This window comes from Labrus mixtus, chromosome 1 (genome assembly GCF_963584025.1).
Source record: "Labrus mixtus chromosome 1, fLabMix1.1, whole genome shotgun sequence".
NCBI classification, from domain to species: domain Eukaryota; kingdom Metazoa; phylum Chordata; class Actinopteri; order Labriformes; family Labridae; genus Labrus; species Labrus mixtus.
Window position 1 is genome coordinate 27,287,490 of NC_083612.1, and position 12,235 is coordinate 27,299,724.

The 12,235-nt window shown below is 39.6% G+C and overlaps 2 protein-coding genes across 3 annotated transcripts in view; both read right to left on the minus strand.

The window, feature by feature from the left end:
- The window catches only part of fbxo22 (F-box protein 22), a 37,624-nt gene that overhangs the window by 19,270 nt on the left and 6,119 nt on the right, over positions 1 to 12,235 (minus strand). The gene's annotated exons all lie outside the window — the stretch shown is intronic.
- tln2a (talin 2a) overlaps positions 2,950 to 12,235 on the minus strand; it is a 90,342-nt gene continuing 81,056 nt past the window's right edge. Inside the window, exons 50-58 of one of the 2 annotated variants that reach the window (XM_061040876.1) lie at positions 11,611 to 11,727; positions 11,193 to 11,378; positions 10,950 to 11,057; positions 10,083 to 10,188; positions 9,310 to 9,434; positions 6,831 to 7,016; positions 6,561 to 6,743; positions 6,285 to 6,410; positions 2,950 to 5,672 (exon numbers count right to left, since the gene is read on the minus strand). In XM_061040876.1, coding sequence (XP_060896859.1) covers positions 5,544 to 5,672; positions 6,285 to 6,410; positions 6,561 to 6,743; positions 6,831 to 7,016; positions 9,310 to 9,434; positions 10,083 to 10,188; positions 10,950 to 11,057; positions 11,193 to 11,378; positions 11,611 to 11,727 — 1,266 coding nt within the window. In that variant the 3' untranslated portion in view covers positions 2,950 to 5,543. Of the gene's footprint in view, positions 5,673 to 6,284; positions 6,411 to 6,560; positions 6,744 to 6,830; positions 7,020 to 9,309; positions 9,435 to 10,082; positions 10,189 to 10,949; positions 11,058 to 11,192; positions 11,379 to 11,610; positions 11,728 to 12,235 lie in introns of both variants that reach the window. The other variant, XM_061040867.1, reaches the window with a different exon arrangement.

A 12,235-nucleotide genomic window follows, 5' to 3' on the forward strand; every position in this document is an offset into this window, starting at 1 on the left:
GATCAGAGAGGCTCAGGGAGCAATCCTTGTCACCCTATCACCCTGGATAGATGGAGAGACGAACATCACCACATTGTACCTGTCCAAAGCGTAATGATTTACTCAGATGAAGGACTTGTGATTTGATTTAGGGTTCTGTGAATGACTCTTCAAACTACAGAGTGCTGAAGAGCACACAGAGGTCTTATTCATTTAACTCAGTTACTTTGTGGTATTCATACCTGCAGTTAAAATCGGGTTATTAAAGGGCGCCACCATATTTTTGTAAGTTTACATTATTTGTTAGAGAAAAGTTGACATTTTTCGCCTGTTGTTTCTGTCATGTGCATACTTTCATTTGAAGTATTTTTACACAATTTTCTTTACATCTCACTTAATGAATTGGGTTTATATAAAATTGAACCACTTGTTTGTATCTATTTTTAAAGAAATTGGTCAAATATACAATTTAAATTCTAAAAAAAAAAAAGGAAGTCATTTCGGGACCCCAACTTTTTGGAACTACTGTTTTAGAGAAATCAGCATTTCTGTAAAACTGTAAAAGCACAAAGGTAGCACAAAGCAGTTTGAAATGTTCATTGTAAATGTATTTGGGCAGCTCAGTGATTTGCTCCCAGACAAAAGTAGATGTATAATGATACAATTTCACATTTATAGACCGAACCTTCTCATTGTCTTCTTAATAATAAAAAAATACATGTGATTCACCAGAGTGTCCGTCTTTCTCAATCAATCTTTATCTCTTTTGTTTCATCACTTATCTCCAACACGTTGCACATGCAGATGTCATGTGTGAGGTCAGGTATAAATATCAGTGATGATGAGTGAGATGATGAGTACAGTGCTTGTTCCAGCATGACATTGGTGTGTCATATTCCACCAGAGGAGGAACAACCTGATGTGACAATGATCTTTATATGTATATAAAAGACAATGAAGAAAACAGAGACAGCTAAATAGAAGAAAGAATTCAGAAAGTGTTTGTGCCCACAAGTCAGGGCAGGTCATCTCAGATTGAATACAAGTGCTTCTTTGAACTTCTAACCTTTCTGTGCCGTCGTCGGTAACTTTTTAAAAGCAGCGGCACAGGAGCAGCTGTGACTCATGTATATGACATTGTCGCCTCAAAATTTAGTGCCAGACAAATTTAGAACAGGTCTTAGTTCATAGCATTGGAACCAATATAGCTTCAAGTTTAGTGCTGACTCAGAAATACCATCTTGTCCTGACACTAAACTGACACAAACACTTACATTGTCCCATTGCCAGAAATCACCTCTGTGTTGTTCAGAGGCTGAATAACTTCTGCAGCCTGCCAGTGCTGCAGAGACACTGAACTGGATGTTTCATATAAACCGTAAGCACACTGTCATGACAAGGAGCAGGGAACTTAGTCCTTTGTCCTCAGTCTGAACATTAGTACTTTCTGTATAACCAACCAAAGTTGGTGTTTTGAATGGAGGAATTTAGACTGTCAAATGTCAAACTTTCTTATTTAATGTTCATTAAAAAAAATAATAGTTAGCTGAGAGCTGCAGTTTGACAAAAATGAATTCAGAATATTCAGTGTAACACACACTGAATATTCTGACTACATTTTTGTCAAACTGCAGCTCTCAGCTGATCTATTTTTTTAATCTATATTGTGGTATCTATTTTTTGTAAATTTTTAATTTTAATTTTTAATTTAAATTGTGCACTTTGTTCACTTTTGTTTGCAATCTTTGTTCTTTGCTGCTGTAACACTGTAAATGTCCCCGTTGTGGGATAAATAAAGGATTATTTTATGTTACGATGGTTCCTAGCACTGTCCACTTTATCATGCTGTATTCCCAGAAGTGGGTTTAGGGACGTCTTATCCTTTAAAACTGCTGAACTAAGTAAACTGATGTACTCTATTATATGACACAAAAGGGACAGCATCTTGGATACATTTAAGAGTTTGTATTCCCTAAAGTTAAATGTTGCATAAAAGTTTTCTAATTTTGAATTACATAGAATCTGGGACTGCAGTGGCTTTTGGGACGGCAGAAGGTCCGTCTGTAGGAAAGTTGGTTGGGAACTGAAGGGTCTGCGGTTAAAGTTCCAGTGCAGCCCATAGTATGGAAATTGGGAGGGATTGCTGGAGGGGTGTGGATTAACTTCCCAGTCACTGGCAAGGTGCCCTTGAGCAAGGCTCTAAATCCCCAATTTCTCAGGTCGCTTGTTCGTGTGCCGTCCCTTCACTCTGACATCCATCAGTGCATAGGATCCAGTTTGAGCATGTGTGTGTATTCTTGGGCCAAGTATGTGTACCATGTTCAATAAAAAATAATTTCCCCTCACTGATTCATAAAGTATGTCTTCTTTTTTATGAATCTTCTCAAATCAGCCTGTTGAATGAACTTTAAGAATCAACTTAAATTGGACTCCCTTCAGTTTGTTCTACCCAACACATTTGAACAGAAAATACAGAGGACCTTACCTCAGTGTCCTCAATAATAGGCCCTGACTATTACTGACATTTAAGCTCCTGAGAGATATACATTTGGCTGTGTGGCACAAATAACTTTGAATTCAAACTAAGTCTGGGAAGTTTTCTTTCTTCCCTTAAGTGTCCAAATCTGCCAAAAAACTGCTCTTGGGTTTAGAATGAGAAGTAAGGTTTTGGATTTGTTGGTTAGATCACAAATGGGCATCCATCCGTTCTTTTTTATGATGGGGAAGAATTTTGTTTTGAAGTGTTTGTGCCATTTCTTTGAAATTTTGCTGTCAAAAACAATCATTTGACCATTTTAAATGATATTGCTTTTTGATCACAAGCTTCAGAATGGAAGGTGACCTGAGGAGAAGGTACCTGGATGAGAGAGTCCTAATGAACATTATGGAAATGTAGTTGATGAAGTGTTTCTGGACAGAGGTTGTGATGTCAAATGTAAATGTCTTTGTTCAACAAAAGAACATGCAGAGTTACATTGAAATGCTTTATTTATCATGAATACAAAAAATAGTTTTATTGAGGCCAGATAAATATCTTTTACACTATCTTATCACTTATCTTCACTTTATTTCTGTTAAGGGAGGGAGAACGTACTGAACACTTCAAATACTCCACATCATTGAAATGCGCCACAACATCTTAATGGTGACAGATATATTGAAATGTTTGATCACATCTAAATCTTTCAGAGGCTTCAAAGCACAGGAAAGAAAGCCTGTCCATAAAATTAAAGTGACTTCATAAACGTACATTAAAGCACTTGACAGAGTTCAATCGTCAGTCCGTCGTAGTTTAGAAGCACTGTGGTACATGGCCATGGAATGCAGTACAAAATGTGCAGTATATGTTTATGTACTGATGGTACACAGCAACACATTTTTTGACTGGTGGACAGTTCTTCTGTGATCCTTAAAAGGCCTTTTAGAGAGAGTAAGAGTTGTTGTTTCAGCACTTAGAGGAACTTCATGTGAACAAGTGGGACAACAAATCAAATTAAAAAAGAAACACAAACATGATCCTACATTCCCACCAAAACAGTTTGTTCCAGTACCTTCCTAACCGATGAGGTGAAACTGTCACTCAAGCAGACCAGACACTGTATGGGCTACGGACTAAGGCACTAATAATGACACTACAAACTTGAATGATGAGCAGTGGACCCCCACCCCTCTGCCCGCGTCGACCCTTACCCCTCTCTCCAATAAATCAGTACAAATACAATGCCAAAAAAACACCTCTGATTTCAGACCTAACTGTTAAAAAAGAAAAGTGATTGTGTGGCTTCACTTGTTGTCTATATACTGTCTGTATGTGGAGGTCAGGATCACTCAGTGCATTCCTTAAACTTGAACTCTGTTGCCGTATAAACGAGATGCATCTGAATCACAAAGCCATGCATGTTCACAGCAGGACCTAACCTTACAATATAATGTAGTTTAATATTGAAACACAGCCCATAGAGTAAGACGAAAGGAACCAAACACACTACAATCAAACTTGGTTAACAAAAAAGGCTCCTCTATTGTAGAAAACTGTATATCCAGTAAAGTCTCACAGAGCACCCTTAAATTCAGAGACTGAAGGAGATGAACTGCAGTGATTAGTGTTGCAGTCACTTCACTGATTTTAACATCAATTCTAACAATTTATATTCCTTTTAATTCAGTTATTGCCTCCAAATGGGTTTCAGATTTCTTGTTTTGCTCCCTCCTGAACTTACAAAGTAGGAGGGTGGTTAAATTGGTTCCCTGGCAGTGACTGAGTATTGCTGGAAAAAAGACTGTATTCGCTCTCCAACAGCAGGTACAAAAATCATAGAGGGAAGGGCCAAAGTGAATCTACAGGCAGCCGACACCATTGGACAAAGCACAGCAGCGGCACTAATGCTTGAGGTATTTACATGTATTCTCAGTTTGCATGATGTAAAAGCCAATATAGTCTCTACAATCTCATCTGTTATATTATCCCTTTGAGTTTGCATGCTGTAAGGGAAACCAATACTGCCCCCTAAAGCACCATCCATGTTATTGCATCATGATCAAATTCTACTTTCACTGTATGAAGTTCCCAACACCTGAAATACTAAAAGATAGAAAAAAGGTTGAAAGTATTGGGGACAACGTCTGGCTCGGCTCGTGATGTTAAAGACTATTTCTACTCCAGAGAGACTCCTCTCTACTAAAAAATAACCAGGAGTAATAAATATTCCTTCTACATTAATACCTATATTTAAAGGCAAAGACAAGCATGTTGAATTTGCTGCATGTTAAAAAAGACATTGTGTAGAGACTATCCTTTTCTGCAATAAAAAACAACATGATAAGTACAGAGGCTTGTACAGCTGTCTACTTTAAAGGATGATTGCCAAAAAACAGTGTTTCATTATGGAAATGTACAGTATTGAAACACCAATATATTAAGTCCTTCATATTAGTGTTAATGACCAACACTTGATATCACAGATATTAGATGTGCCAGAAGAGAGAGTGAAGGCCAACATTCATACAACATCAGAGCAGAAATCATTTGCTCTGTGAGTGAGGCTGCAGTTAAATGGCTTTATCAAATAAACAGTGATACAATCAATTCTTCATCTTATATGAGCTAGAGCTGCAATCTGTCAAACAAAACGAAAGAGAAGCTGTAGCTTACGGGCAAACATGAGAGCGTATGAGCTGAACTGTTTGTCCTAAAGCATGTCACATTCTGGTTCAGATGATTTCAGTCAAAGTAGTTGTGCTAAACATTGAGGACAAAAAAAACAAACAGTTCTTCAGTCGATCACTGTTACTCTGTTTTCAGGAAGTAGCCAGTTCCACACAGTAGTACTTCAGACATGCTATAGTTGACTTTAAGATCTCTCCATGTGACGTTGACTCTGGTCACTGCAGACTTGGGCATAACTGGTGTGTTGAACATATCTGAAGTCTCTGTAGGACACGTACCTGTTCATTCAAGAGTGCCTTTAAAAAAGGACGCAAAAAAACACACACAAGACAGACACAGGCGTGCTCCTCTTGCTGCTTTAAATGTATGCATCAGCAGCGATGGAGATTTTGAATAATTAGTTGCCGTCCTCTCGTAGCTCGCTGGGCAGGAACTTGTACTGCTGCTGCCTGATCTGAGCCAGTTTCTTCCTCGCTTCTTCCAGCTCTCGCTCCTTCCTCAACATCTCCTCCTGAGCTGCAATGATCTAATGAACACAATCACATCAATTTTCAATAACTTTATAATTTAAATTATTTAATAACGATTTCATTTTATTATGGAACAACTTGATATGTGAGGTTTTCCAAAACTGCTTTTAGCTCAAAGGCCACATGCTGTTAATCTTTTCTTAAGGCTTCCTCTATGTCCGCTGTGTCTGTTCATTTCTTTGAGTTAATCTACTGTACCAGGTTCATTGTGTTTGTGTGTGCATTCAAAAAGTGCTATGCTCCATTGCCCACATGTTCTTGCGTATTTAAATGCTGCATTTGCATACTGCAAGTATTTAAACAAGGAAGGAAAAAGTATTTTTACTGAGAATGTGAAGACAACAGGAAGTATGAATCAGAAAGTAAGGTCTATTTTAGCATAATACTTAAGTGAGAACAGAGGGTATTTAAATCAAAATCATTTTTTTTTAAATTGGTCATTTATAACTTGGTGTTAACAAAAAAGGGAAAATAGTCACATCAGGCAAAAGTGTAGATGGTTAAGATTGCAGGTTGACCTGAAAATATGCCTGAAAACAAAGAAGCGCCAACTTCCTCTTCAGCAATAGCAGCTTCTCATAGCATCGAGTGCTGCTCAACATTCTCACCTGTGCTATTCCACCCACAAACTTTGTCTTGACCACCACGTTGTCATCGTCTGCTTTGTCAAACGCCGCCTTCTGAGCTGCCCGCACCAAGTTGTCCGAAGCCTTCTTAACGGCATTTCCCGCAATCTATCACAGGAAGAGATCAGTTAGTTGAATTTAATTAATCACGATCATGCTGTTAAATATGAAGCCTACTAAAGTGTAGGGGTAAACAACGACTGAACTGAATCGATTGACCAAATTATCTTTGTGGTGTGATATGTGTCTGGTCTGTACCTGTAGTCTCCTCATGGCTTCAGAGTCCTGGTCAGCCTTCACCTTACAGGCCACCAGCAGCTGGGCAGTGGAGGCCGCCACCTGTTTGGCTGAAGAGATGAGCTTCTCCTCACTTGCATGGCCTTGCACTGAGGCATTGGCTGCCTCACACAGGTTGCTGGTTGCTGCTGCAACCATACGCGCCTGGCACAAAGAGAAAAATCAATTAGCAAAATGCAACTCTGCAAAAATGTAGCTCTGATTATTAACTGCAGCGAAGTGAACACTTACAGCAGAAATGAGTCCCTGGGACCACTGTCCGTCGTCCACTGCGTTGGCAGGGATGAGGCCCACTTTGCCCTGAGCCACCAGCTCTCTTTGGGCAGCAGATGCAGATTTGACCAACGCACTGGTGGCTGCAGCGATGGACTTAGCTGCCTCCAAGATCTGCTCCTCGAAATTCAAAGTCTCATCTGCCTGCTGAGGGGGAAGGACACCAGTGAGTAAGACAGGATGACTCCTGCACAGGGCTGAAGTATCTTTCCTTTAAAACAATACTTCTACAAGTTTCACTGTGACCAGATCCACATAAACTTTTGATATATGAGTCAACGTGAATTGTATTTCAGTGTATTTCAGGGTACTTTCCCCTTTTTTCTATTGCACTTCGTTACAACATATCAACCATCTTCTCATCGATACCGACACATTTTTTAACCAAGACGTAACAACTCTCAAAAAGTTCCCACAGCCAGATAAAAAGCATTCTTATAACTGCAACAGCTGATAGATAGGAAGCTGGGTGACGATTAAGAGCAAACACAAGACTCTGCACAAAGGTTATCTGTCAGTACGACACATCTCCACTCATACTCTAGTCTGTCATTTGTAAAATCTCACACACACTACAAACACATACACACCACAAGTTTGTAGACAGAGCGGGACACTGTAGGAATATGTTTGATATATAGTTGGGACTGAATAACAACCTAATATATCAAACATATCAGACAGAGCCCTGCAGAGAAGGCCTCCACTGGTGGGGACAGGCAGGGAGGGAGGGGAGGGGTTAACTGGGAGCCAGAGGACAGGCTTTAGCTACATCTAATACAGATGGATGGATGGATGGATGGGTGGGTGGGTGGATGGAAGGATGGATGGGTGAATAGATGGGTAGATGGGTGGATTTGAGGAAGAAGGGGGGGGGAAACATGGCAGATGTTTTGAATGGAAGAAGGGGATATGACTGAAGGGGGTATATTATGGAGAATGTGGAGAAGTATCAGTCATTGAAAAATGGGTATGGATCCGATGAACTGGTTCAAACACGAGTATCTGTGGTTGTTATGGGACTTCTTGGTTAAGTTGGGAACTAAAATTAAAGTCAAAGAAAATTTGATGGGATAATGTAATCGGGGGGAGGAAAGCACAAGACACAGAGCAGCCTTTGTGAGAAACAAAACAAAATGTGTCATTTTGTTACGGTGACATCTCCCAACAATACCACTGACACGTAATATAAACACTGAGTTGTTTACAGATAAGCTCAGGACATTGAATCAGGCTATAAAGCTTCAACACATCGCTACAAAAGCACATGTGTCTAATATTCACTGTAGAGTCCAAAGACTGCACTACTGGTGGTCAATATATCCAATATTTGGTATTTTATTGACTGATAGCTTGAGATTATATAATGACACTTTGTACTGTATATCTAAGAGACCGTTTCATCTGGAAATTCTGATACAAGAAGCTGTCAGTTAACGACACAGAGTCCTACAGGAGCAGCATGGAAACCTTTCAACATAAGAAACCGAGAAATTGTATTCATTTTTTTATTTAAATTAATGTAACTTTGTATCACTATTCCACAACATTTCAATGGTAAATACTGTATTTACAATCCAACTTAACTTATTGACAGCTGTATTTATTGTAGTTTTTGTTATGATAAAAGTTAAATAAAAAGAAAAAAAAAGATAAACCTACAAAAATACTAAATGAAAAGCACTAATTTGTGCAGCATGACTTCAAAATCTCGTCACTTTCTCCTAAAAAGTTTTCCAAACCACTGCAGTCATCCAGTGAGCCTGCCACCTGCCGCAACTTTAATCATTTTGGGACTTTTACTTAAAGCTACTGAGGAACTTTGATTTTGTGTTGATCTTGGCGAGCCCTGTGGAAAAGGCAGTACCTTTATCTCTTAGCTGATCCTGTCGTGTACATGTGGACGTTCTGACAAAAAATCCCATCCTGCTCATTTTCTTAATATATAGTTCATCTTGTGGCTGATGGTCTCATTTGCTTTTATAAGTCGTACAGAGCGATCAGACTTATTTAAGTGTATTTTATAATCAGTTAAAAACAGCAGCTTCAGGTTACTCTTGAATGCCGGACTACTACATGAAATGAAGCATCTCTCTATTGTTGCGTTTGTCATTTTACTTAGATACTTCGGGGAAATCATACCATTAAACACATCTTCATATGTAGCCAATTTCCAAAAACCCCCTACAGACTTCATGTCTAGATATGTTGCTAATAATCCTTTCATTATTTCACTTTGGGGAACTTTGAACTCAAAATGTTTACAGGCAGTTGAGTTTTACATTGAGATCCAAAGGATCTATAAACTTCCACCACTATTGCCTACAATCTATACATTTCTATTAAACATTATAGCATTTTACGAGTTATACCCTCATTGGATACAGGGTACAGGGTTTCATAGTCTCAGTGAGTAATCAGTCTTGCAGTCACCCACCTTGGGCTTAGCTCGGGGTTTGAGCTGCTCTAGCTTCTTAGCTGCTGCCTCGATGGACGCCGCTGCTCCCAGGAGCTCTGTTTCTGCAATCACTGTCGGATCCTCTGGGTCAACCCACTCTGAACCTGAGCGGAGCATGCATTCATGTAATTAGGATTAAGACTTTATTTGAAACATTGGATTTCAAAACATTGGTCACAAAACTGTGTGTCAAAAGGTCATGCCTTGCAACATAAAACCCTGAACCCCATGCAGAGCTGAGCGACCACACACACAAACCGCCATTCACTAAAATAAAATAAAAAAGATTGATTTGTTTGACTTGACGGCACGTAAATCAAAGCGTGAGGGATGTAGCTGACACTGCGAGCGGCTTGATTTCACAACGAGATGAAATGAATCGATGTTAGCGCTTAAAAATAAAACGTGTTCAACAGCTCAACTCTGGTGAAATGAGTCACAGTACACAAAACAACACCAACTTACCTCCATCTGTAGCAAGAGAAGGAGGACAGGAATATTACTAAAGGTTCCTTAAAAGGAGCATTTTTCTTTTACTTGTTTGTTACAGTAAAAAGGATTTCTGTTTCAAATGAAGAAGCCTCCTACATGGACATGGACTTTGTTAGACAGATCTTTTGTGAGGGATAAGAGGTTATCACTTACTGATGCAGACAGAGTTCATCATTTTTAACACTGAAGAAGAAGTCCAAGTGTGGGGTGTGGTGATGGGGTCTGTGTGTGTATGTTGTTGTGTATTTGCTTATGATTACCTTTCATGGCCTCAGCGGTCTGGATGAGCTCTGTGACGGCTCCAGCCACTCGTTTGGAGCATGCCGCCAGCTGCTGCTTCTGCTCTGCAGTGGGCTTCTGCAGGACCTGCACACACGTAAACACACACATGCACACATTGAAAAACACCCTATTATGATAAATGTGGGTTGTACTGCAATAGCATTGCAGAAAGGTTTATAAACAATTCTGAGTCTGACCAACACATCAAATATGTCCGACCAAACAACACTGAGATAATAATTAATCATTAGCTAAATGTAGAATGCTACAGACACACATGTGGCATCTTGGGTTTCTAATATTTCAAGAGGGCATCATACGCTTTCAAAGGTGCTTAGGAACATCAGATGCATGACACACAATTAATCCAATCCCTCAGGTTTTTATCTGAAACAAGAAATCAGAGTGATATTTTTTTCAGCAAAAGCTAAGCATAAGGCAGCCTCAAGTGTTAAAAATGAAGCTGAAATGCAAAAACCTGCAGTTCCTCAATTGTCCTCTTGGCTGGCTATAAAATCCAAGGATTACATGAAGGCTAAGATTTTTTTATTTATTCGCCTATTTAGGGACACGGCTGATTTGACTGGGCACATTGTTGCTGTATGACAGGAAGCTAAAGACCTTCCTCAACTTCACCTCTTGCTGGAGTCAGCATTTCTAATATGATGACCACCATTGTTTAGCTTCAAATGCATCTTCAGAAACCAATGAGTGATGTCACTGAGCCTACGTCTACGTATCTTACAGGGTAGAATGACATTAACTTATATCGTTTTACTTTTGAGTGCAAACAAACAGAGCATATATGATAAACATTTATATTAAAACATTAATGTTCAACCCACCAGCAGTACTTGTTCCAGGAGGTCAATGTATCCAGTCGTACACTCTGATCCGAACATCAGCGCTCTGTTCTTCACCTCTTCACTCACCTCTGGATGGTAAGCTGCTTGCTGGAGAGACACGCATATTCACATCACTCAACAGGGATGTTGGATGCATACAAAGCTTGTTTGTGACACATGATTGAACAACTTCATGATATTATCATGTATGATTCTTTCCTGTAGTTAAGGTAAATAATGAACCTTGCAGGTGGTGAGCATGTCTGAAATGGCCTTGCGGCTGAGGTTGGCTGTGTGGATGATGTCCTCCTGCCGGGCAGAGTTCCCTGCAGCCACTGCTTTAGCGGTTGCCATGGTGATGCCCTTAGTCATGCGGATGAACTCCTCGGGTGTGGTTGTCTTGTTGGGAGCATCTCTGGATTGGAATAGCTAGGGACGAAATAGGTGCGTGGCAGTCATTAGTACTAAAGTACTAAACAGATGTGACTAAAAGTGTCTCCAGTTGAACAGAACTAATCCCTGTCAGCCCCATGACATCTTGTTCTGATCAGATTGGTTGAAACGTTAGATCTTAAATGCATCCTTCAGTAACATATTGGTGATTTGACATTACTGCTTGTCCATTATGAATTCATACATATTCCCTCGAACCATTCCTCACCGCCATTTCTTGTTTGATGCACTCGATTGTTGCCTCCAGCGCTCTGGTGCCCCGAGTGGCTTCATCCTCCACAGCCTTCACAGTCTTCAGCAAGGACGTCACGTTAGTCACCATCACCTAAAAGAAAGTCAGAAGAGATTACACACACAATAAAAAAAAAGTCATGAGATGACAAAAAAAAAAAACATAAAACAGTCAACATCACCCAAAGAAAATCAAAGGATATAGAAAAAAGAAAACAAAAACATAATATGAGAAAAAACTAAGAGATACCTACATGCAGTATTGCTACATGCAGTCATGGTTCCCACAGTAGTTTTTAAGTAACCAATAAGACCCCCTACACTAACACACACACTCACTTGATCATGGTTAAAAGCCCCTCTTGTCTTGTATTATGATGTGAGGATTACACAGCACAGTGAGAGCGCACTACATCACTCTCAAAGACAGGGGGCGCTTATCACCCATTAAGACTAGCACACCACTTGAACCAGAAATCCTACAAAATGCTTTCCAAGTTCTTTTTACACTTCATGTCTTAAAATAACCTGTGAGGCATGTTTTTTATCACCTGTGAGACTCTAAAACACTTCATCACAGAGTTTGAAGGTGATGTTTTTCT